At 39.4% G+C, this 25,766-nt stretch overlaps 1 protein-coding gene across 1 annotated transcript in view; it reads left to right on the forward strand.

The window, feature by feature from the left end:
* Positions 1-925: 925 nt before the first annotated feature.
* The window catches only part of LOC137999382 (uncharacterized), a 33,421-nt gene continuing 8,580 nt past the window's right edge, over positions 926-25,766 (forward strand). The window contains exons 1-3 of the mRNA XM_068845190.1: positions 926-1,073; positions 9,127-9,360; positions 23,495-23,645. Coding sequence (XP_068701291.1) covers positions 9,142-9,360; positions 23,495-23,645 — 370 coding nt within the window. The 5' untranslated portion in view covers positions 926-1,073; positions 9,127-9,141. The remainder of the gene's footprint in view (positions 1,074-9,126; positions 9,361-23,494; positions 23,646-25,766) is intronic.

Here is a 25,766-nt window from a genome sequence, read left to right on the forward strand (position 1 = left end):
ATTCAAGACATTCTACCCGCAGCTCAAATATTTGACTTTCACATTTCATTTGATTTTTTTAGAGTGAAGCTTGATGTAGAGGATAAAAAAATAACAAATGACTTCAACTTTATAAATAAACATAAACACCGTCCTTCGAAAATGTACTAATTGGGTGTGACAAGAGTATTTGCGCCTACAAGTTTACCAAAATTGCAGGCTGCTTACTCTAATTTGTTAGAAATGGCAAGCAAAGGATCCATGGATTTAAAATACTAGCAATACTTTTTCCTTTATGTGACCTGATACTTAAGCAATACAAAAATATTACATGGAAAATAAAATTAATCGTGCTTTGATGTCTTATAAGCGGAGGCATGTACTTGAAAAAAATTACGTCAACCACGTGCCTTGATCCCTCCCATAAGAAACTTTAATTTTCAATGAAAAGAAGTTTCGGCTATCCAAGTGTTAGAAACGAACTATAACAAAATGATTATTGAGTTATATAATTATACTTTTATCCTGTCTTCACACTCTTTATTGTTGTTATTTCAATATGAAGGTTTGCTCCTTTAAAATGAATCTTAAAAAGCCTATTTAAATTAGGTATTTAAATGCATCAACAACGTGAATACTAACCCAGATTAATACCTCAATATTGCTGCTCTCTCAGCTGGAAAATGCACCAAATGATCGACAAACTGTAAGTGCTTGTTATTTACCTTTCCAAATTACATACGTCAAACCTTTGTAAACAATGGTGTTAAAATTAATGCATGAAAGAGCTCAAGGATATTAACATTCGTTGCACGCACGGTTTTTCAGACCTCGTTCGTGACTCGACGTAAACTTACATAAACTAATTTTATCATTAAGAGTAGAAGAAATATAATTTTCAGCTTTAATGGAATAATAGCCTATTTGAAATGGCCAATAGCAAATGCAAATGCACTCAATATCAAAGTAAATATTCTCCCAATTGATTCAAAGGGAGTTTGGCTCTTGATCAATTTTTGTTGTTTGATAGGGACGTGCACATCTTTTATTTTGTCAGTTGCTCGGGAGGTAGAGTCAAGCATCATATTTTTGAGGTTGGTACCACATCAGGTTTAAGTATGCCTCTATCTTTCCTTTAGTAATGAATGCTAGTCCGAATGATACTCTGTGGTTGTTAAGGCTTTCATTTGTCCTCTAACAAATTCTGTTTTACTAAGGAGAACTCCTCCTAAGTGCAGCCGCATTTTTGATAACAAAGAGGGAAAAAACCTGACTTGACTTGGGTTTTTGGTACAGACACTGCAGAATAATATTCGCATCTTTTAGTGCGCAGTTGAGTTCGGAGCCGCGGAGTTACTGCTGGTTGGGCAAATGTTTCTGTTTGGAGTGAGATCAGTCCTTATAGTAGTAAATAGCAGTTTCCGTTCAGGCTCTTGCCTAGATGGCCTGTTACATCACAAACAGGATGCATGTGGGATAGTCACTTCTTTGCAGCTTTGTTCGGTTTGACGTTGGATTTCGACTCGATTAATCCGCATGCAAACAAACAGTCAGATACATTTGGGAGCGATTAGAAACGTCATTAATCGGAAATTCACATGATTTATTCGCCCGTCAGTATCTGATGTACCTGAGCTTTCCGAATTTTGTCCAAGCTAATCCTGAAAGATAAAGCACGACCCCAGACATCATCGAATTAAGAAGGCATCTTTACTTTGCGAGATTGTTGTTTATTTCATGAAAATGTGCGCGAACGATTTTTATTCACGAGTTGAGTAGTATCAGAAAACGAACGAGTGAGCGCAGCGAACGAGTGAGTTTTCTAATACGAAACAACAAGTGAATAAAACTAATGTGTAATGTGTTTATTTTATTGGTAATGAGGTTTTTTCCGTGGTAGTGTTTGATCAGTAGACAAATTTATTTCGAGCAAATGGAGTGGGGTGACGACAATAAATCGGTTGATGTATTCAGTATTCATTTATATGCGATCAGCTCAACCGCTAGAATAACTTCCATTTTCCTGTCTTCGACCTTCGTTTTCAAAAGTCGTTTAAGCAATCGTACATCTCGTTCAAAGCCAGCTTTCTCGCGTTGAATTTTGCAATATATCATCCTTGATAAGTGCTCCGTACAAATTATATGATTTAAAATCTGATCAATAATATTCGGCGGTCGAATATCATCAATTGGACTGCCAGGTTGCAGACTTGAATCAAACAGATTCGTGGTTTTTACATTCCTTTTACGTTGGGAAACATACTAAATACTTTACTGAGAATAGCAGTCCATTCAAGTGTCGTGACAATTCTTATCTTTAAAACAAAACTTCGGGATTTGTACGATGCTGCGGTTAACCGCACCCAAATGCGCAATTAGCCAACAGGTGTTTTTCATGTTCCATGTTGGTGGATGAAAATAATAGATGTGTCATTAGCTGTTTTTGATCTTTCGACAACAATCATATATTTTACCATTGTTATGTGTTTCTAGAGATTGGTTGCGTACCACCAACTAAGAACTTGAGCCTAGTCCGCTGACCTAATATTCTTCGTTATCAATTTACTTACCTCCGATTTTATGCGAAATCAAGGTTACTGTAGGATGAATTTAAAGGAACTTTCACTAATAAAACAAAACAGTAGAGAAAATTTTGGTTAAATTTACCGGCTGAATGGTGTTTTTCTGTGGTAAAAAGCGTAAGACCCTCCCGCCAAAATTAACACGGATCTGAAGTGTTGGCAAGCTTCGTGATGTCTGCTGCCCACAAGTTCTAAAACATTCAGAATCAACGGATTGGAGAATTTCAAAACAATTCTTGACACAAAAGAGTTTGAAATTCGAAGTGAACTTCTTAATGCATCACTCCGTTTGTTAGAGAGGTTTTGTTACTTTACAGTAACTATAACTATCGACGGATTTTGACCTGAAATTGATTATGGTAATTCGAACCTTTTTGGTACACTTCGGCTTCATATCGAGCCATGGTTCGTCTGATATGTCACCAAAGCACACCGAAAAGACGCGATTATGCATAGTAAATCACCTAGAATTTTGGACGCATCTGCCTTTCCCAAATCTAGTTTCACAAATAGCGGTCGTTTCGCAATCAAGTACTCAGTTTTAAACGATTAAACGTCGAATCAAATTGGCTTTGATTCAAAATTAAAATTGACCTTACAAAATAACTCAAGTGCGAAACATACTCAATATTTACGTGTCTTTTCAAATTATAAAGAATGACTTACACGAAAACATTTTTCCTTCCATGCAAAGCTTGACTCTTAAGATCTCTGTACCCAAACCCCCTTGCCCTAAAATGACCTAAGGAGACCTAGGTTTCGACTGTCACACTTGGTCTGATGTGTAACAACAAAGTAAAAGTTTTCGCTAGAGTTCTGGTAAAAAGTGAACATCCCATCATAGCACAGCTCTTAAGCCAAAAATCGTTCGCTTTTTGATAAAAGCATGAAACTTGGTAGGATGATACAATTATAGGTACTGATCATTTTCTGATATAGGTCCAGCGACGAAACGCATTTTAAAAGAATAATAGGCGTGGCCAAATTCATATGATTCAAACCAGCATGAAAACGAGGCTGAAATAACAATTGTTGTTTCAGGTAAAAATTTTAGTTTTCACAATAAACAGTCCTTGGTAATTATCAGAGCAATAAAGGCACCTTTATTGCATAACATTTTCAATAATGTATGTCACGTGGTGTATCATGTGACTGCGAGAAAGAGAGTTTACAATTTACACTATATACTAATTCAAGTGACTCCAGCAGTGTTTTTGCAGTTACAAATTTATACTAATTCTACAGTAAACAGTCCTTGATAATTATGAGAGCATCTTCAATTTTCAATGTGTCATATGGTCTATCACGTGACTGCAAGAAAGAGAGTTGGTGGAAACCTTCAATTCACAGCTTTGCCTTAACGAGCATGTCCTTGAGAGATTTACCCCTCTTGGATGATATTAAAGGAGGTTTCTTGAATATGTTTGCCAGCAATGGCTGGTTTTGAATAAAATTCCAGTTGCGCGTCATTATTGCTTGAAGATTCGACACTGCTGGGTTGTATGTTGTGACAAATGGTAGAATTTTCTCCCTGGTTTTGGCTTTTGCTTAAGTGCCGACTGTCTTCCAGAAAAAAATGACCCCAGAAAGAGTTCTCGTGTCTTCACCCCCTTCAAGGTGGGCTTTGAATCGAGATAGTGCCTCCTCAAATGTTGTTTTTGAGGGCCCTAATAGCTTCTCCTTTAGATAAAAGCCTTCTTGGTGCCAGACGGGTGACAAGAGGTAAAATGCGTGTATTGGAAGGTTTCAGTTGGCTTGTGATATGTTCTGATGTCGAGAATCGATTCTTTTTCGAATCGTTCTCCTTTGCATAATTTTGTGTCTAGGAAAGTGATCTCCTTCTCAGGAGATTTCAGAAATTTCAGCTGTAAACTTTATAGTTGGGTGGAAGTTGTTAGCTTGTGCAATGAACAGGTTGATTTCCTGTTTGTTTACGTCCCATAGCGAGAAAACGTCATTAGTGAAACATTTCCATGCTGTTGGTCTAACTTTGCTCTGGCTCAGCATTTTTGTTTCAATTTCTGCCATGAAAATGCTGGCAAAAGATACTGCCAGTTTTGCTCCCATGGCTGTCCCGTGAACTTGGAGGTAATTTTCTCCGCTAAACTCAAGAGTTTTCTTAGAGAATGATGCTAAGCATTTGTTCCAGAAAACGTGTGGAGACAGGAGTATTACTATTGTAGAAGTCGTCGTATGTTCTACATACTGTTCTTATGCCCTCCTCTTGTGGGATATTTATGTGCAAGCTGGTTATATCCATAGAAGCCAAAATGGTTGTTGTGTGACACCTTTGTTTTCTCTATAACATTGATAAAATGAATAGTATCTTTGAGATACGATTTTTGCTTTTGAGCAATGGGCTGTAATAGGCGATCCACAAATGAGGATATTTTTTCAGTTGGGCCATCGAAGCGGAAAACCTTAAATAATAATGACCACAACCAGGTTTTCTGAGCCCGCGAGACTGAGCACCCCCAGCTAACCATTGTTTTAACGAAAACCGCTGGTCAGCAACCTTGGTTCTGGTCATTGCTGTCTAAGGTCTTCCCATCGCAGCCCGAGATTATCGCCGCCATATTGGATGATGATGGGGGACTGGAGCCGAAAAAACATGATGGTTTTAAACAATAATGAAGGCAAGGTGACACACGCTAACACCAACCAGGTGTGGTCCCCGGTGTGGCCAACACATCACGCATGCGCACAACCATTTCACCCGGTCAATTAGCAGCCATGGACAGCTGTTTCGGCCCTTTGGGCCTCATCAGCATGGCGTAGCTAACATACCAGGCGGGTGTGTGTAGCACCCCTTTAAGTGACAAGGGAGAGAGATTTGGAGGAAGAGAAAATTAAGAGTGCATTAAAGCTATAAGATAAATACAAATGGGTTAAATATTGGCCATTTACGTTAAATTAAATGTATTTTTCTTTTACAGATATATCCGTGACAGCCACATTTTAAATATTCTATGAGCTACGGAAGTATTTAAAAATACATTTTGCTTGATTTTTGACTTAATTATATACTAAAAAATAGTATCTATATAAAATAGTAAGTCTTGAATGGATCAAGTTTCTTTTAGTTTAAATATTCTATCACTTGCATGAAGTTTTTTAACTGAAATATTCTATAACTTACTGCTTCTCATAGTCTGTATGTTTCCTAGCAGTCTCATGATAGACCACGTGACATACATTTTTGAAAATGTTATGCAATAAAGATGCTTTTATTACTCTGATAATTACCAAGGACTGTTTATTGTGAAAACTAAAAGCTTACCTGAAAAAACAATTGTTTTATTTCAGCCTCGTTTTCATGCTGGCTAGAATCATGTGAATTTGGCCACGCCCATTTATCCTCTTAAAAGGGCGTTTCTTCGCTGGCCCTATATCAGAAAACGATCAGTAGCTACAATTGCATCATCCTGCCAAGTTTCATGCTTTTATCAAAAAGTGAACGATTTTGCCATTTTTCGGGCTTAACCTGGAAGGTGATTCCCTTGTTTTGCACCGCGCATCTCATACTGCGCATAACATTGCGACTTCGGAGATGGCGGAGTTTCATCCCGGCCATCTGAAGAGAGGTAAGGGTTAAGGCTTTTAAGAGCAATCATGAGGACTCTGCTCGGTTAAGAAGGTGTTGTTTTGGAACTTGCCCCAGTTCCTTTCGCGGAAAATGATCATTTTGAAGCCGAAATTGCCTCTTTGCCATCCATTATCATAGTGTTGCGAAGAAACGAGCACGGTGACCCCCCATTGTTAATAATTTTATTTACTCGAAATAGGTACACGGATAACATATTTTAAGGAGATTAAAGGTTGAATAGTAGACGTTGTAGTATAATTATATAAATGACGTGAAACTGCATTTGGAACCCGGCACTGAGTGCAAGGTGACGACTCTAGCGGTCCAATTTGCTTACATTTCTTTGCAAGATTGAAAAATTTGAAATCACTTTTGCTAAAAGATTATAGCCCGGACAAACAAGTAGGTTAAAGTTTTCAGTAATACTCAGTAGCTTTTTCTACATGAAACAATTTTTCCGGTTGATCTAGTTTCGAACGCTTCTCGCGTAATTCGGTAAAAAACACTTAGAATAAAGGGCATACAACGCGAAAACAAGTGGGTGACCCCATCTTTTTATTGCATTTTGTTTATGTCCTGTGTATGAATATCAATTGTGCCAGGTTTGAAAGAAATCTGGATAGTACGTCATTTTCAAGGGAATTACCTTAACAGCTGGACTATCATGATGAAAACTACCCACATAAATGCAGTAGCACAACCTTACTTACAATGAATCAAAACTTATCATCGTGAAAACCTTATTGTTTGAGGAATAACCACTTACAAATACATGAATGATGGAAAGGTGTAATGGCCACGAGGGAAGGATACGATACAAGTTGCTTGGTAACGGTCTTAGGCAGGATTCGAACCAACGTCCTCCCTAACACCGCTCGGATGCTGTACCTATTGAGCTTCTAGAACTCACTGGGGAGCTATATTGTGTTTTTAATCTGGGTCCTGAATTGACATTGTGTCCCACTGGTCTTCGGGCTTTACAAATTCAAGCGCCTCAATTGTACATGAATTTGACAAATACTTTTTCAAATACATTCATGTATTTGTAAAATTGAGGCCCTTGACTTTGTAGTATACGGTTATTAGAAAGATGGCCATTTACGTAACATTTTTATTTCGATCACTTTCCCAATGCCATGCGTGCCAAGTTTTGACAGCAGGATCGTAAGATCTACGGTGTCAAATGCTTTCATCAGGTCTAGAAAAACCACCGCATTCCCATAGCCAAGATCTATACAGTACAATCAGAAACCCATAAGGGTTGAAACGTGTAACGCGCGTTCACAGCTTCCGAATATTCATTGCGAACTTATTGGTTGAATGTTTCAGTACTAAGTACCATATTTGGAAACCCCTCGCTCTTGTTGTTCCAAATATGGTACTTAACAAATTGAATGTTCAGAAGCTTGTTTCCCAGCACACAAGGGGCCGTTACACGTTTCAACCCTGATGGGTTTCTGGTACAATACAATACATACTTAATTGACCACTCCCCATAGGGGCTTTTCAGGGCCAATGAAACACAATCAACGAAACGACAGAACACAACAGCAACAACTGTTAAGAATCCCAACTGACCGGAGGCCCAACCAGTTGGTTATTTACAAATAAGGCCGAGAAGTTGAACCAGGGACTACCAGGAACAAATTCAACGAGTGGTCAGAACAAGTCTTGAACCCGGTAACTCCGGATCTCAAGGCAATTGTCCTAACCACTGAGCCGCCGCACTGCCTCCTACAGGCCCAATTATAGGTGACTGTTGTGTATTAGGGTTCGAAATACTACTATAGAGTACACAGTGAGTCAGGCCAAGTGCTTTACACAATCGCCTTATTACAACTAAATCAAGTATCTATATGTACAATGATATCTTCACAATAATCACATAACTGCGGCTTAGGGTGTGCTAACCAATGACTACCGGTTACTTGACAGCTAAGACATAGGAATAAACACTACAGTGACCTCCAAAAGAGCAGCAGCTGTGGAGTGAAAACTCTGGAAACCGAATAGACTATTGGAAAGTAACTTATTCTCAATCAAAAAATTATAAACTTGATTGTAGGCAATCCTCTCGAAAACGTTTGCGACGACAGGTATGATTGATATCGGGCGGTAGTCATTTAAGTCTCTACGCTCTCCTGTTGACACCCTAAAAGTGTGTGTTGAAGGGATCAACTTTTTTCACTCACGTCATCAATCAGCAAGTTCTTCACTCACAGCCGGAAAGGTAGTTCATCGGGTCTCTATGATGATAATTTCTCTTCCCTTCTTAAAGGTCCCCTTGTTTTGAGTATGTGACATCAAACTTCGTAAAATCAAGACTTTGCCGTAGATCCCTTCTTTCAAAAAAATCGTCGATACGCTTGCTCTTCCTCTCCATTCGGGCCTAATGTCACACTACCGAGAATAAGCAGCCCGTTTGTGCTAAAATGGTGGTAGATAAACGCGAAGAGAAAGAACTTGAGTGCCTTTATTCGTGGAATCACCAAAACACTAAATCTACCCCTGGACAAATTTTAACCCACTATAATGTTCACAATAAGCTGTGTATGAAGCTAATCTAATAATTTTGTATTCCAGTAGCTCGTAGGTGCCCATGAACATATGGTTTTACGATAAAGTGACTTCTCACAGTACTGTTTCGGGAAACTTGATGGATATATTCCCGTCGACGATCTGTGGCATCGAGAACTATTCTTTACCCCCACGCAAATGAAAAAAATATCTAAGCATGATCACTCAAATATGTAAATCTGTAATCAACTCACCGCTTCCCTTAAGAGCATTTCAAGGCCAATGGAAAAAAAAATCTAACGGGGAATCTCAACTCGCGCGGGACAGATCAGCTGGTGCTGTGTGTGGTCACACTTCCTCACAATAATATTGCAATGCCAGCAATGTAGTTTTATTACAAATCACCTACGGGAGAATCTTTGTTCTTTTGTAATAAATTTTCAAAACAAATTATTTTTCCAGATCAACGGGACAACCATGCGCGGAAAATCTTCCTATTCTCATCAGCTTTGTTTTGTTTGTTTGTTGCCGCTATTTCTGGTTGGCATTCATGCTTCACATGTTCGTAGAACATCTTGTGACAACGATGAAGACAGAGAAATTATGAAGGCTTGCCTTTTCAACTACACAGAGGGCTTCCTTAATTTGGACAGTGTGACACAAAGTGGACAACCGCCATCTTGCGAAGTCGATTTGGTAGGATCAGTTCATTTCACTTGTTTAACTTTGTAGTTGAAATGTTTCCTTCTTTTCAAGACTGCCGAGTATAGGTACGGCAATCTACTCATATAATTAAAAGTAGCGGTAACGTCAAATAAATGGAAAAGTTTAACAACGCGTTGGGTGAGAAAATGTAAATTCTTTTCACGAATTACCTTATTGTGATTTTAACACTTAAGGTGGAGTTTTGCATCATACATTAGGACATTTTGCCTTTAAAGTGGTTTGGTTTAAACGAAACTTACAGCATTTATTAAGCAATCATTAGGCTTTTATATTTTACATTTTCACGCAGAAGTACGTTACTATGGCAACGAAATCGTGTCTTATTCTTAACCCTTGATTTTACAAATATAGTCCTTTGGAAAAAAATAGAACAGTGAATTTTCATTGTTTTTAGCCCAACCGAGAAGACATCTGTCTACTTTCATCTGAAGAGGTGACAAGAAAATCTGTACATACACATTGGAGCTATTCGTGATGTTTTTGTTTTGACCTTTATTGCACTAATTTATGTAGAGAAATTAACGATTTTTAACCAAAGGTGAGAAACAAATAAAAGCTACCCATGTGCCAATTTTCAAACAAATTCACCGTTTAAAACGCGTGGAATACGCGTTTTAAAAAAAAAAAAGAAACGTCTTTTTTGTGACGTCATTAAATTAGAATTTCTTCAAGATATGGTACTGCGCATGCTCACGTTACGAGTCGACATCGGAGACATCGGAGACACCGCGGCAAAATGAGTGCGCAGGCTTGAGCCACGCGCGAGGGACTGGTACCAATTAAATTTGCAATAGAAACAACAGCGCGGCAAAATGGCGGCAATTTAAATTCTCTGTGTTTGTTTTCATTTTGCGATGATAAGGACAACACTACTTTGATAAGGTTTAAATTTTGAAGAGAGCTTCCTGAAAGACTAATCTTCCGTGTGTCTTTTCAAACCAAAAAACTATAGTTCAAACCAGGAGAATTTTACCTTGCATTCGAGCGCTAGATCAAAAGGACGAAGTTCGTAATGTTATTGGTCGCAATGGTCTCTGCATTGGTAAACCTCTGGGGGGGGGGGGGGGGAAACAGTGCACTGAGAAGGAAAACGACGGGTAAACATCTTTGCAAGGGCACAATGATAATTCCTTCTGCGAAGATGGCTTATGTTGCTCCTGTTGAATGAGGAAATCGTCTGTTTTTTTCATTGGAATCATTTGAAAGTGAGAATAAGCTTAAGTTCTTTTCATGCCCGCATCCCACTCATTCGGCAACTTGGATAAGTCACTTACCTGCCCTCCATTCTCATATTTTACAACACTAGTTACTTTTACAAGAGCGAGGCAATAAAAGAAAGAAAATATGTCTTAATTTTAAGAGAGGATCGCAAAAAAGTTTTGAAACTAAGTATAAATTTGACTCCAATGCTACTTGATGTTTCCCTTTTACTTGGAGTTTGGTAGTGGTCCATCGTTGAAAATATTTTTCCAGTATTTTTCCTGCAGCTGGCTGGTAACTGTAATTTTTTTCTCCAGCTTTGTCAATCACCTTGTAGAGCCTTGCTGGGATGAGGGTGGGGAGACATGTGAATCATGATAGTGAAATAAGAAACCATTCACCTGCATGTGTTTGGAAAATACTGATTTCACTTTTGCATGCATTGCACCAGCAAAAATCCAGCCTAAATTTTGCACTGTGTGTAAAGATACTGAGAGAGGAATGTAATCATACATCCAGCAAAACTAGAGGCATTCTGCTTCATACTCTAACATTTTATTATGCACAACTGATTCAGTTTCACTACCCAATGATAGACCCACAATGGCTCTATCTGGACCCACAATGACTCTATCTGATTCCTTTTCAACAACAACAACCACAACAACTACTATGGTATGTGTTACCACAAAACACAATATACAGTAACTCAAGTATCTCTCTAATTTTATTGTTGTAAGTACCGTATATTTATTATTAAGACTATTACAAGTAGGAGCATTCTCAGAACTTAATATCCAAACCCATGCTCAGCAAGAGAAAGACTAAAATAACATACAGCTGTATTAATGAAAGTAAAACAGTTTACTTGAATTAAAAAACCAAATTATATTTGCTTGTTCAAACATTGACTTAGAAGGTGTGGCAAGTAAATAATTATCGTCCCTTTTCTAGACAATTTTGAAGAGTTGTTTGGAAACCATCTTGTATTAATCACTGACATGCTCACATCTGTGATGTTTAATTTGCTGTAATACTGTTGTCATCATGCAGGATCTCATGCAGGAAAAAATGAGAGATGAATAACAACCCTGGCTTTTTTCATCATAAAACCAATAAAATATTCAACGCTGAAATCCTCATCACAATCTCTGAAAACAATCTGGAATGTTGCTTGCCATGCATGGTTTGACCAGATCAGCACACACACACCAGGAAGAATTTTAGACTCAAGCACTGCAATAAGAATAAATGACATGTTTAAGAAACAACAGGAAACTGATCAAAGTAAAACAATAATATTATTATCATTTGGTCATTTTCATGCACAGATGTCACTTAAGATACTTGAAAAAAACATGGAAATCTGTGCTCTATTTGTAAAGATCCCTTTATAAAAAAACTAAACAACTTAACTGACTCCCTTAATAAGAGGTTTTGTCTTACAATGCAGATAAAAACAGTTGCTCACATCTTGAAAGTAATGACAGTCAAAATGACAGCCAGCCAGATATCAACACTTTCCACAAGATTTCTTCAGGTCAGATGACTGGGACAATGAAATCAACAGAAATCTAGAGATCAATTAAATTTAATCATACCACAACCTGGTGTGTCGTGCAAAGCAACACAGAGCTGGAAAAGAAAGAGCATCACCATCATGACCATACAAACCATTGCTCTTGCTGTGGAGAACCAGGTCACAGAAAAATCCATGGCTCTCGTAGCACATGTCAGAGGTTAAAACTTCTGTTTTGTCAAAACCCTCCGCGTTTTTAGAGGAATTGCCCTTAGGCGAAAAACAGTAAACGAAAAATGTTATTAGTTTAAAATTTACAACTTTTAGGTCTTCAACGGTGACGGGTGTGACCGAAACACGAGCAAACATGGTTTGGCAAAGATAACTTCCATGGAAACGACATAAACAAATAAATATTTCATGCCTAAAATAAGCTTACCTCTTTTGACTTTCTCGTTGGAAACAACTCGGAACTACTGTTTAGTTTTTCTGTCGAGTCCATGTTGAGCGGGAGATCTTGATCATCAAAAGGTCCAATAGAACTTTTCCTTCACCGCCGAATAAACTCAAAAACAAAGAGCTCAAAAACTCGAATCAAATGAATCAAATGTGTTCGAAGCGGAGCATGCGCACTCATTTTGCCGCGGTGTCGACATCGGACAGAACCCATCGCAGAATTATGGTGTCGATGACTTACTGCTAACTTCCGATCTAAGGGCTGTCATACTTCTGGCATTGTGTTTGATGTTGTTTTCTTTTTTGCTGCTTTGAAGGGTTCAACGATTTTGGTTAAAATGCGGGTTGTTTTTCCACTCGTGGGGTTTTGCTCGTAGATGAAGACGGTGGCAGAGACAAGGCGCCTACCAGCCCTTTCACTCCGAACTTCTCGAAAACGTTTCTTAGGTCTTGATAGGGAATACCACTTCCAGCGATTTTTTCAGTCATTTGCTGTTTGATGGGAAATTCAGTGTTCGTTGGATGGAAAGTTTGTAGGAGTTCGAACCGATGATCGAGGTACTTCAAATCATCAAATGCATGCTGTGTTGTTGACATGGTTTCTGTTAACATTTCTTCAGATATTTCAAGACCCGACTCAAAAAACAATTTTCCTTAGAGCCTTTACATCTTCCATTGAGTCGTGGGCATGAAATGGTCTACCGAGAAGGCATTGAAAATTTGACTGTTGATTTAATTTCACCACAGAGCCATTTAATAAACAAAGCAAGGGAGGCAATTGAGATAAGATTACGTAAGCCGTCTTTGAACAGAGACAATAGTTTCGAATTAGCCAGCATCTATGACACCATTTTAGCCCTCTCGAGACCATTATATAACCCTTCTTAACATGCAAATTTGCATTGTACAAGTGGCTGACGAAGTTCGGTAGATCCGAACGAAATATCCCACAGTTTTAAGTTTTTATAGTTTTAACTCATGATTCCAGAGCAGGAATACAATAGTTTTGGTTCTAAAGCAAGGGATGTTTACGATTAACCAAGTTCTTCATAATAGGAAGACTAATAGGAAGACAGTCATCGAAAAAGACGTTGAGGGAAGAAAGCTTTTTCTAGCTTGGCGAGGAAGGGTTGGAGTATCGAACACTGGGGAGTTGTACCCAATTAATACCGTGGAAACGTTGTTATCACTAACAAGGCCATTGGACTGCTTCTCCAAGTACGTCACAAAATTGTCAAGGGCCTTTTCCAGTGAACCCGAAACGACTGGTTGACTTTCTTTGTGCAGAGTCCTAATACCATTGACTTTTCGGACACTTAACCCGTTAACTCTTGATGCATGGATATCCACATCCTTGAAAGGTAGTATGTACTCGTTGAAGCAGTGTAAGCCTGACTGATCTATAGCGGAAAGTTGACAAATTTCTGCCATGTTACCAGATGTTTTTGTTTCAATATCATAAATAATGAACTTGTATTTTATGGTTGTGTCGAAATGGACTTTTTTTGAAACTGGTCTGATAGTTAATTTAGGGATGTACCTTTTTTTTTCTTTCAATTCTTCACTTGATATTTGTGTATGAATAATTTCGAACGCTGGAGTTATTAAGATTCAATCCTATGCCACTTTGGTATCCAGGTTGAACTTTTGTCTGTGTAGTTGTGCTCTTCGCCGTTTGAAATTAAACCCCTTTTTTCTTATTTTGTCTTGGGTTGCTTTGTGATCCATCCTGTCAATTTGACTGAGGCAGTATTTACCTGGTTTGATGCTCAGGTGGTCCAACGTTTCACTGATGTATTAGTATCCAAGGTTTGATTGTGAGATTCCACAAGCTACTTAGCCTGTGTACAGCCGCCCACTCTCCGCAAAAACAAAATCGTAGAGGAGCGTCTGTGATTTACCGTTGATAATCGTGTTCAATACCACGTGATTTTTCCTGGAATTTGTGGAAAATGATTTGAATGGTTATTACCCATCGATCATTACATCATTGAAACAACAAGTTTTGATTGGCTTTTATTTTTAGTTCTCCACATCAAAACCGTGAGAACCACCGTAAGAAATTTTACGATGAGTTCGTGTGTACTTTGCACACGGTAAAAAATACGAATAAAAATATTTTTAATGGTCAAAGAGGTTTTTCTTTCAAAGCACGAGCGGAATTGTTATCTATGAAGTGTAAAGTGGAAATTGATTCTACGTACATTTGTAGGAATTGTTGTCAGCGCTAAAGAAACGAAAGCGCTCCTGACGAATCTTCACGAGGTGAATATATATAGCACTATTCAAAAGATTGTCCACTCGAAAACGTCTCCCGCTATCCCTTACCAGTCAATGTAATCCCAACTCCTTGCTCGGACAAGCCTAGCCATTCTCAAGAACAATCTACAAAGCGTGCTGCCCTGCACCCTGCGAGCAGAGCCTCTTTTTGTCTTTTTCTTTACTGAGGAGGAGAAAAGTAGGCTCTGCCCGAATCGCGTCAACTCTTTGAAGCCGCCGCAGCCCGAGCTTCTGGACTAGTCAATCTTGTTTTCTCTCGTCAAACCGGTTATTCCAGTGCGAGCGTCCCTTTAGTGACAAAACCGATGGTTATAATTGAGCCTGCTGTACCATGAAAAACCAAGATGGCGGCGAGATCTGGCATATTAGGCTTGGGTTCGAGACTGTATCCTGGCAACATGCAGTGCATATTCAATACAGATCTTACTCGATTCATGCAGAGCCTTTCTCGAGAACACCAAAATCGAGCAAGCAAAAGAAAGGCTCTGCTGGCAGGGTGGCAGCCCTGGAACGTTTGAGATGTGGACATATCGAGGAAAATAACAGCCCATCGCTCATCGGCAACGATCTATGCTGCGCCTGAAGATCAGAGCCGTACCCGGTTGGAAGACTTGCAAATACATCCTTTCCTTTAAAGAGTGCTTCTATCCTATAAAGCCAAGGTATCTTAAAACTATCGGAGACGCTCTTCAATGCACGTTTTAAATCTACCTCATTGACCACCATTTTGAGAATTTAGCTCCAAAGAAATACGAGCCACGCAAATTTTGGTCAGCGTAGATCACTTAATAATGTGTGCAAAATTATTCCGGAACACGATTACTAACGGTAAATCACAGACCCTCCTTTCCGATTTTTTTTTTGCGGAGAGTGGGCGGCTGTACACAGGCTACAAGCTACTCTAAAGTCATAACTTTCACTGGTACCATAGCATCTTACTTTGGGGTTTTTTGAGCCTATGTATGGCGTTATATCCCCACCAAAATTCAACTTTCGCATTTTACGTTTGTTTCACTTTTCATCTTGGTCACATTTCGACATGCGAAGTCACAATTCTACATTCGAGTTTCGCTTTGTGACATTACTCTCGGAAGCGCTACTGCACATTCATCATTCAACATGCAAGTCTAACCATATTATAGACCTTATTCCAAAATGGCCTTCATTTAAATATTCTGTTGTTTTTTATTCAAATTAGCCCTTGATGCCTCGTTCTTGAGCTGAAAATTCAAAAGAATATTTTGCCTTGAACGAGGCATCAAGGTCTAATTTGAATAAGAACAAAAGAATATCTAAATAGCGGCAATTTTGGAATAAGGTGTATGTCTGTTTGATCATTTTATGCATGTTTTACTTTTCACCTTCCGATATGCATGAGTGATTTTACCTTTCGAAAGGAAAACCGCTGCACATACGCGGGAGCGGAAAATTCGTAACGCAGTGAATCAGATACTTACTGCCCTGGAAAAACATAACAAATCCAATGAAGGTTGATGGATTAGTTTTGGGATGTTTCTGGGAATTCCACTTTTCTATGGAGAAAGGGTTAGATGTGGCGTTGATTTAGATCGTACAACCTTGTAGTGAGTGACCACTTAGCGTGGGCAATGTCTGTCCATTTTTCTACTGGATAGGGGACTTTCTGCCTAATGTATGCAGCTGTTGTTGAGTCCAACATAAACAGAAAGTTTTGCATTTGATTGTAAGATTTCAGTCAGTAAAGAGATCAACAGCTACCAAAGGCTCCGTAGCTTTTGATGATGCTGAGTGGTTTTGCCTACAATCATACTTCTTTAGTTCTTTCCCTGTTGTTTTAGCATTCGCACATTGTCTGCAGGTTTTTGTTTTAGCTGTGTATCCCAGAACCTTCCCATGTGTCAACCCCATAACTGCAGGATGACTTGTTGATGAATTATAACCCTTTTCCCTTTTTTGCCATCCCATGTCATACGAGCATGGGACACTAACACAGCCTTCCTCACCTACTTTCAACCCATTTTTTATGGCAGCACTTCAGTTTCTCTTCTGATAGTGCATTCATGCAGCTTGTTTTGGCAACACTCTCAACTGCAGATCCAATTTCTCGTTCTCTGGTCTTGAAAGTGACTGGTCTCATTGAAGGAATGTTTAGTGCACACATTAAGTTGTTTATTAAGTTGTTTCTGCAGGAGCATAAAATAGATCTCATCTGATTTGCAATACTGACAACTTTGCAAATATCTTCTCATGACATCTAAGTCGATGATCCTACAACCATGTGGAATGCTCTTTTCTTGTTGTAATAGTTTCTGGTTAAAATTTACAACAACATCAGGACATTTTAAAATTTTTTTATGTAACCTCCCTTGATTCTACATGTTTTTACTATCCTTTCTGGAGAAAAGATTATTTTCTTTTTTATTAAAACGATTTGGTTTGTTTTACTCAGTACGAAGAAAGAAAAATGTCCATGTTAAAGTTCTGACAGTACAGGAATATTTGTTTGGATGTTGCCAAAGAATTGGACGTTTGAGAACAAAAGAATGGCAATCTCAAATCTCATTGTGAAGTAGCTAAATCAAAGTGAAGCTCGGTTTATTGATAAATGCCACAATTGACCAAAAAAGTTGAAATCCAACCTAAATAGAACGGGTTACTCTTCTCTTGGGGGAGATGCTTTCCCTGCATTGTTAAATTCCACTTTTCTTTTCGCCCTCCATTCTCCTATTCCGTGAGTCCTCTCCTCCGAGTTTCTTCTGGCAATTTTCTTTTTCGAGAACCTTCCATTCTGATCACGTACTTGTATATTTTCATCCTCTTCCTTCTCCTGTGCACCCTAAACGAAGCCTCCAACCATCCAAAAATAAAGTCGATCGGTCCCGGACGTAAAATCATGGCTCTCGTTTCTCGCTGTCAGAACCGTAGTAAGTGCTCGTGCACTTGAAACGGGCGAAAACCGTTCATTATTAAAAGTCAGTCTAGCACTGGTTTGCTGTAAAGTCCGTCGAGTAATGAAACAGGAGAGTAAGCGAAATGCAACTTTGGTGGCCATTTGTTTGTTTTTGTTTTCAGACTTTAAAGTCTCGCGCGCTCGCGCCATCCTCGTACCCATACCTCGCGCGCCAAAATACCCTATAGAGCCACCTTAAGGACTTTCGTGCTAATTGTTTGTGCGCAACTTTTACTGCACAAGTAACGCGACTGTAATATGTCACGCATTACTTCAAGCATTAGTTAAGAAAATTTTTCAGGTCGGCTAAAGTATGACACATTTATTTCCCATTCACCATGAAACTTTAACAAGAAAGGACCGGGAGGCTGGAAAAGGTAGTTAATGGAGGGCCGTTCGCAAAATCTGGATCGGACCGGACCGGACCGGACCGGATCGGATTGACAAAGCACGGACCGGATGGTCACCAGAAGAAGTTGCCTTTCTCTCTTGTGTAGTCGTCACCTCATTTATTGAGATTCATCGAAATGCTTTTTTTCCAGAGGTGATTACAGATTTCGAAGCGGAATTATGAAAGATACGTTGTGACGAATTGACGTCAATAAGTGAATTGACTGCGTACACAACGGTCTTCTTCTTCAAACATGAAAACTGACAACATTTTTCTACTTTACCCCAATCCCTGACAATTGCACAATAGCTTGATTTAGCAACAGAAAGGGAGCGTCCGTTGACGAAAGGAGAGCCCGAAGAATAGTTGGGATTCTGCTCGCCATCGTCAACTGACATTCCCGTTCTGTTGCTAAATCAGGATATTGTGCAATTAGAAGGGACTGGGGTAAAATAAAGAATTGTCACCAGTTTTCATGTTTGAAGAAGAAGATCGTTGTGTCCTCAGTCAATTCGCTTATTGACGTCAATTCGTCACATCGTATCTTTCATAATTCCGCTTCGGAATCTGTAATCACCTTTGGAAAAAAAAAACATTTCGACGAGTCTCAATAAATAAGGAGACGACTACAGAAGAGAGAAAGGCACAGAATCCGAGCACGTGTTCTGGTGTTCTTGATCCGGTCCGAGTTTTGTCAATCCGATCCGATCCGATCCGATCCGATCCGATCCGGGTTTTGCCAACGGCCCTAATCGAGTAGTGGTTGAAAGTTTTGAAAACTCGAGAAAGTTAGTTTTAGTCAGCGACGTTGCGTAAATTTAATGGGGTTGGTTTTTTAAAATGTTTTTATTACGTTACGAACTTTTTAGTTCAAAATGAATTCATGTTTTTGAAGTTCTCTTCTTTTACTTTCACGAAAATAGAGCAGAATTATCTCCTCTTCCTAATCCACTTGAATAGTGCTAACCTGTGAGGAAACAGACCGAGATTATATTTTACAAAAAACACACTCCAGAAGATGAGAAAGACGGCTATGGAGAGATATGATAGAAAACACTAACTAAATAAAGATAACGCCTGCTTGAAACTTCGTCGTTATGCTTGAGAAAGTTTTTTTTTTTTTTGACAAAAACTTTTCATCGAGCGATGGTGTCTTGGGTTCCAGTCCTTTCCCGACAGGTCACGCAAAATCGTGACAAACTCTTCGCAACATCACATCGATTTTAGTCGTTTAGATCATCGGTGACCCCTATTTTTTAAGATATGAATCACTCGCTCTTCTTACAATCTACAAAATATGATGAAATGAAAAGAAATCTTCTTTCCTTGTGTCCTGAGTTCCGGAAGTGGTTTCAATGGGTAGCGCTTGCGAAAACGCTCGTGAGGTTAACTCCACTGTTAACGACATCCCTAGTGGCATACAATCATCTAAAAAACCCACTCCTATATTTGTATTGACACAAATATTTCACTCTAACATATTATTTTTAGGATTTTCGACGGATGAGTAGATAAGGCTACATCTCGTTATGATGACCTATCTATCGAAATTAGGGCATTTTTCCCTTGCCTTTTTCTCCGAAACAAAGTCGGTGACCTCCCAATTTTTCCTCACTTTTGGAATAAGTAATTTATGACCTAACTTCAGGCGAGAAATAAAACAAATTTCAATTTGAGAAGATTTTCGCGCGAACGTGCTTAATATATAGGTTTAGCCAAGCCTAAAAGCGGAGCTCCGTGGTTATTTATTCTTACTGCCTGTAGGGTTAGTGAAAATAAAAGGTTTCGAATTGTCCGCTTTTTGATACTTCCGGTTGCTGCTTTGATAATTAAATCATTTTCTTTGCTTTCTTCTATAGAAAAATTCATTGCCTAACTAGTGAATTCCTCGGTACATTTTACGGTAAAAACCGATATCGCATGAATCACGAAGCCATGAGTACGATATCGGTTTTTCGAGTGAAATGTACTTTGGAATTCATGGCCCACAAGGCCAAGGAATTCATGGCCCACAAGGGACATGATGCAAATTAAAGAGTTGCTGCAAATAAAATAAAGTTGCTGCAATTAAATAAAGTTGCTGCAAATTATAAAGAATGTTGCTTCAAATTAAAACATCAAAAGTATGCGCGCGCACTGAAGGAAGGACAGGTACAAAACAGAGGTCACAGGTCACAGGTCACAGGACCCAAGTCACAGGACATTGTTTTAGCAATACAGAGACAACTCTAACTGTTTACAAATGCTAACATTAGGTCTAATTAAGCCTAAGGTTAGCTTTAATGAATGTTTAGGATATTGTTAAAACAATGACCTGTGACTTGTGTTTTGTATCTGCCCTTCCTTCAGTGCGCGCGCATACTTTTGATGTCTTAATTTGCAGCAACATTCTTTAATTTGCCGCATGTCCCTTGTGGGCCACCGTAGTTTGGCAATGAATTTTTCTTGAACCGCTTGAGTCTTAAAAGAAAACAAGCGCACCCTCAGTGAGCGAATGGAAAAGGAAAAAAGCCATTTCAGAGTCAACTGTCAATAGCCAGCGAATAGGAATCACGCTAAAATTAGAAGCCATAAAAAAAAACTCTGTCAGTTCAAGGTCAAAAAAGAGTTTTACTGATGTACTTTATTCCACTTATCTCTGAAAACGAGATCATTCACATTTTGATCTATTTCACTGAAACACGCCAGGTTGGCTTGGAACAAGAATGGGTAAAATACGGCAATGCAACCAAGAAAGGACGAATTTCAAACAAAATCCGCTCTAACACTTAAATAACGTTTATGTGCTTTAAACAAAGTTCGGAAAACACAAGCTAGTGAAATTCACCCTAATTTTACGAGAACTCATTGCGATTACCTGTTTATAAAACATAGGGGCAAAATTTTCTTGTCACTGTCGAGGCACATCGAAAACCAGTTGGGCAAACGGATTAAAAGGCACTTGTTCGGTCGCATTTTAGAGCAAAACAAACTAAACAAATCAACTTTTTCTTTATGTCCAAAAGAGTACAGACAATTGTTATTAATTCCAGTTGACAATAAAAATTCGATTTTCATTCCTGAACAAAGGAAAAAGCGATGAAACCACTTTTTGAAAATAACGAACGGTTTAGTGCCCAAGGAAAGAGTTTGTAACATCATGTAACCTTATCAGAGCTTCTAAAGATATGCCGAAAAATGCAATACAGAGGAAAAAGCGGCTCAGCTTTTAAGACCTTATCTTTGTCTTCGGTCAGTTTTCTAGCTTCTTTCACAGTATCCTTTGACTCACATATGTCATCCATGTACACATTGTTGGACAGGGAGTATAGCTTCCTTTGTACTGACTGTGATGGCGACGCTAATCTTGACGGCATTACTTTCATGAAGTAAGTGATAGTGATGTTGTGGACCTCCCGTTCCCTTCTCCAGCGTTGTACACTGTTATTGCGCCTGCAGGTATCCATTTTATGTCCTCTTCTGGCCCTCTTTAAACGACTGAAACACACGTGGTTGGCTTTGGCGGTTGCGATGCGGTCATTGATGGCGAGGGTTGCAAATTTCGCGCATTGATCAGGCCAGTGCGTTGAGGTTTTGCACAACCAGCATTTTTGCCAAACAGTGTTGTTGATCTTGTCTGATCGGAGCTGTGGCGCGCATTCGCGATTTCATCTCCGCAGTCATCCAACTCATTAACGCATGCAGTGTAGCGGGCTTCTTTTCTCTTTCCAAATCTCTGGCCCAAACCTTTCTGTCGTTAGGGCACATCTTTTGCTCTATGACTGACAGCATGTGGTCGTTGTCCATATCGCTGGGGAGTCCGACCCCGGGGGGTACTCGATATATCCCTGAGTGGGGAGGTGCGGCGCGGCTCCTCATACTCTGACCCTGTTTAAGAAAAATATCGCTGATTTTCCTACCCATTTTAAGACAGAATTCCGATTGTTGGTACCCTGTTTAAGACATTTAACCCAGTTTAAGACAAAAGTTGATAAATCGATACCCTCATTAAGACAAAAAATGATAAATGCGATACACTGTTCAAGACAAAAATCCCGAAAAACATACCCTGGCTAGCCGCACGTCCCCATTAAGCCCTTATAAGGGAGTACCCCCCCCCCCCCCCCCAGGAGTCCGACCTCTTTCAGAGTATTGTAACATTTTTTTACAAGATGTACCAGGTCACAGAATCGCACGTCTTCCCCTTCCTGTAAGGCTTTGAATTGGACTAAATCCTGTGTTACAAATCTGTCTGATACAAATCGCGGATCGCCTTAAATGGAGTCTAGATACTCCCACGCGGCATCATGATCGCTTGCGATTCCTTTAATCAGGTCTATCGGTTATCTCGTAAGCAGGGTCGCAGAAGCGTTACCGCATCTCTCTTCGCGTACTTTCCTTTCCTTTTATTGCGTGCTTGAAATCGGAACGAAAGATCGCATAATCTCTTACGTTTCCGGCAAAAACAGGTAGCTTCGGTTTTTCTAGTTTGAACGTGCAGGCGCCAGTTTGAAATGTACTTTGGGACAGTTGTTCTGTACTAGCGATCGGTGTCAATGTGACCTTTTTTACGCTGTTCATTGCGTGATTTTGCATGTCATCAGCTGTATGGACGCTGTCAATTACTTCTTCTGAAGACGCGCTTTGCTTAGCACTAATGTCCGGAAGGGCTTGGTCAATGGATTGAATAACTGTCATTCCTGAGCTGTGAGAATCCTTGCTAGGTGTTATCTTCGGCATATTTGAAATTCCTTCGCTTTTACGTGCTCCATTGCTTAAAACGCTTTCCTTTCCTTTACTCAAATCACCAATTTCTTTTAAGTTATTTGAACCAGACTGGTTTATATTTTCAATAAACATTTTAGCATCTACTTCTAGATTCATAAATATTTGCTGGCAATCGGCAAGCCACTCTTTTTCTTTGGCATAAGCGTCATCATCATCATTGAGTTTGGCATACTTTTCGTTTCTTGAGATTTAAGTTTCGTACGCTCCCTGGAGTTTATCTATAGCTTGTCTTACCTTATCTGGAGGTCTCCTGTGCTCTACTGTATGTATTAACGAGTTTCTGACTCTTGTAAATGCTGACGTAGCTGTACGTTAGTGCAGAGCGTGCATAAGTCACGAAAATAAGTCTGTTGGAAGCCATTCTCGTTACAGAGCCTCGGATCGACCCAAGGCTCTGGAAAACACTAATCAGAGACGCTTTTGATTGTTCTTCACGAAAACCAATGAGAAGACACTTTATTTCAGGGTTCCCCAGAGCTTTTCTTTCCCTCAGTAAAGAGAAGAGGTCTCGCAATTGAACCCAGGCCAGATATACTAAACTTTGTTATTCATTTTATGTTAGGGATTGGCAAGATGTTTGGATTCAAGCAACTGCTTTGGCAATTTTACCAATGGTCTTCGCAAGCTCATTTTCAATCAACTTGTCTTCACCAAGAAGGTTAGACTCTGCCCTGAAAACGACTACGACCATCTTTTGGTGGATGCCATGCGTGGTAAGCGAAGAGATTTTTCTCACAGTACTCTATTTAACCAATTCATTGCAATGAAAACAACCTTCAACCGAGATTCAAGGATACGACTTATGTTCCCTGGCGAGGAAAGTGTCAGTTGAACGTGTCTAATAATTTTTTGGTGTTTTTAATTTTCAGCCCCTGAACCGGTCTAGGGTTTTTCAGCGCGGGCAATCGGGCTGAAAAATCCATGTATTCGCCATCATTTTTTCATCCCGGGCTGAAGAAATAACGTGAGCATGCGTATCGTTTGTGTTTTCGCATCTCAGTAAATTTTCTCATGGAAATTTGCGTTTTGCGCCCGGGCTAAAATTGAGCATGTAATCGCAACAAAATTTCAGCCCGGGCTGAAACTCACCATGCAATCAGGCCCAATATTATGTATCGTCACAGTACTCCTTTGAACTCCGTAACGCGAAGGAAAGCTGTTATGAAGCAGTGCACTGTGACACATTTCTCTTTTGTCTTTATTTCACGCACAGCATTGTACAATAAAAGCACACGGCCCCCAACGCGCAACGGGGTCATAATATGTGGAAAACGGGAACCGGAAGTGTAGCATCTAATCCAACATTCTTAATTAATTTATTTTTTGACAAATAAACAGAAAAAAAAACAAATACACTTCTATAAATATCTAGCACTGAGAACTACATTCACACTACACTGAACTGGGGTTAAGGGCTAAGGCTCAATTCAAACGTCGCACTTCTGTCGAGTCGAACTCACACTGGATTGAGTTCGACACGGCATAATTGCGACATCTGAATCACCTATCGAATTTCTGCCGCAAGTTTGACAGGCTGTCTCGAACTTGCGGCAGAAATGCGGCACCAATTCAGAACATGTCTGTCGTGTCAAATGTATACATTATTTTATAAATTATAATTAGGATGGTACGCGCTTTCTCATTGGTCAATAGCTGTGTAAACACGGTAGTGACATCACACGAATTTTGATTGGATAGGTGTTGTCTGACGCGCGTTTTGATTGGCTGGTAGGAAATATGAGCGCGAATCAAGAAAATCTGTTTAAATCAAGAGGTAAAAAAAAACACCAGCATTTTCCTTCATTTGTCGAATTATTTTTGAGAATTATTTTATAAAAGCAATAGAGGACTATTTTCCCTGTTAACATAGCCTCATCCAAACACGAGCAGGAGTAGAGAGAATTCTCGATAGTTATGCAAACCCTCGACTGCGTCTCGGGCTTGCATAACTGTCGAGAATTCTCCCAACACCCCCTCGTGTTTGGGTTATGGTAACACGGAAACTAGACGCTTTGTGAGCATAAACTGGGTTCCCTGTCGTACAGGTTACACAAAAACAGACGGCGCTGAATTGGGTGATATTGAACTGCAGTGTTCCAGTAAATTGGGGTGGGGGTGGGGGGCAGTCACGAAGACCATTTGAGGGGTCACCCAGACGTCATGCCAGCAGTGGCCCTTTGGCTCACAGGTTCACACGTTTAATTATTTTGTTATATCCGGTCCTGTTTTGAGGTCTTTCAGTTCAAAGATAACAAAACACGCTCTGGAGTGAAACTCACTCGTTTCTTCTTTAAAGGGGCTATGTCACCTAAAATGATATAATTCCAAAACGTAGAATGAAACATTGCAACAACCACTTAAAACTGTTGAACAACAAAAAGAAATACTGCAAAAAGGAAAGAGAAGCATGGATGGACATAAATGGACAAGAATGTGCAGAGTTGAGTACAAAATAAATGTAAATTGCGAGACAACTGAGATGCGACTTCAGTTAACACTGTGACGCATTCAAGGCGTTCGATTCCTTTTAAACCCATACAGAAGTTGCCATTTGGTTTCAGTGTTGTCCATAACAGAACAGTTAGTAAAATAATACTAGAAACAAAGCTCTGATATCTGACGGCCAAAGATGCAATTGTTGTCGATGACCATTACTCATCGCTTTTAAGATTCCGGATATATATTTTTCCCCGCCCGTCTTGTTTATCCAATTAAAGTTCCATTCTTGAGCTCCGTAAGGGTATATTTTCCTTAAAGATCCACTAAAACGCCATTCGCGTTACAATGACTTTCGACGCCATTGCAGGTTAATTAAATATTCTACTGTGTCCACC

The sequence above is a fragment of the Montipora foliosa genome, chromosome 1 (genome assembly GCF_036669935.1).
Source record: "Montipora foliosa isolate CH-2021 chromosome 1, ASM3666993v2, whole genome shotgun sequence".
NCBI classification, from domain to species: domain Eukaryota; kingdom Metazoa; phylum Cnidaria; class Anthozoa; order Scleractinia; family Acroporidae; genus Montipora; species Montipora foliosa.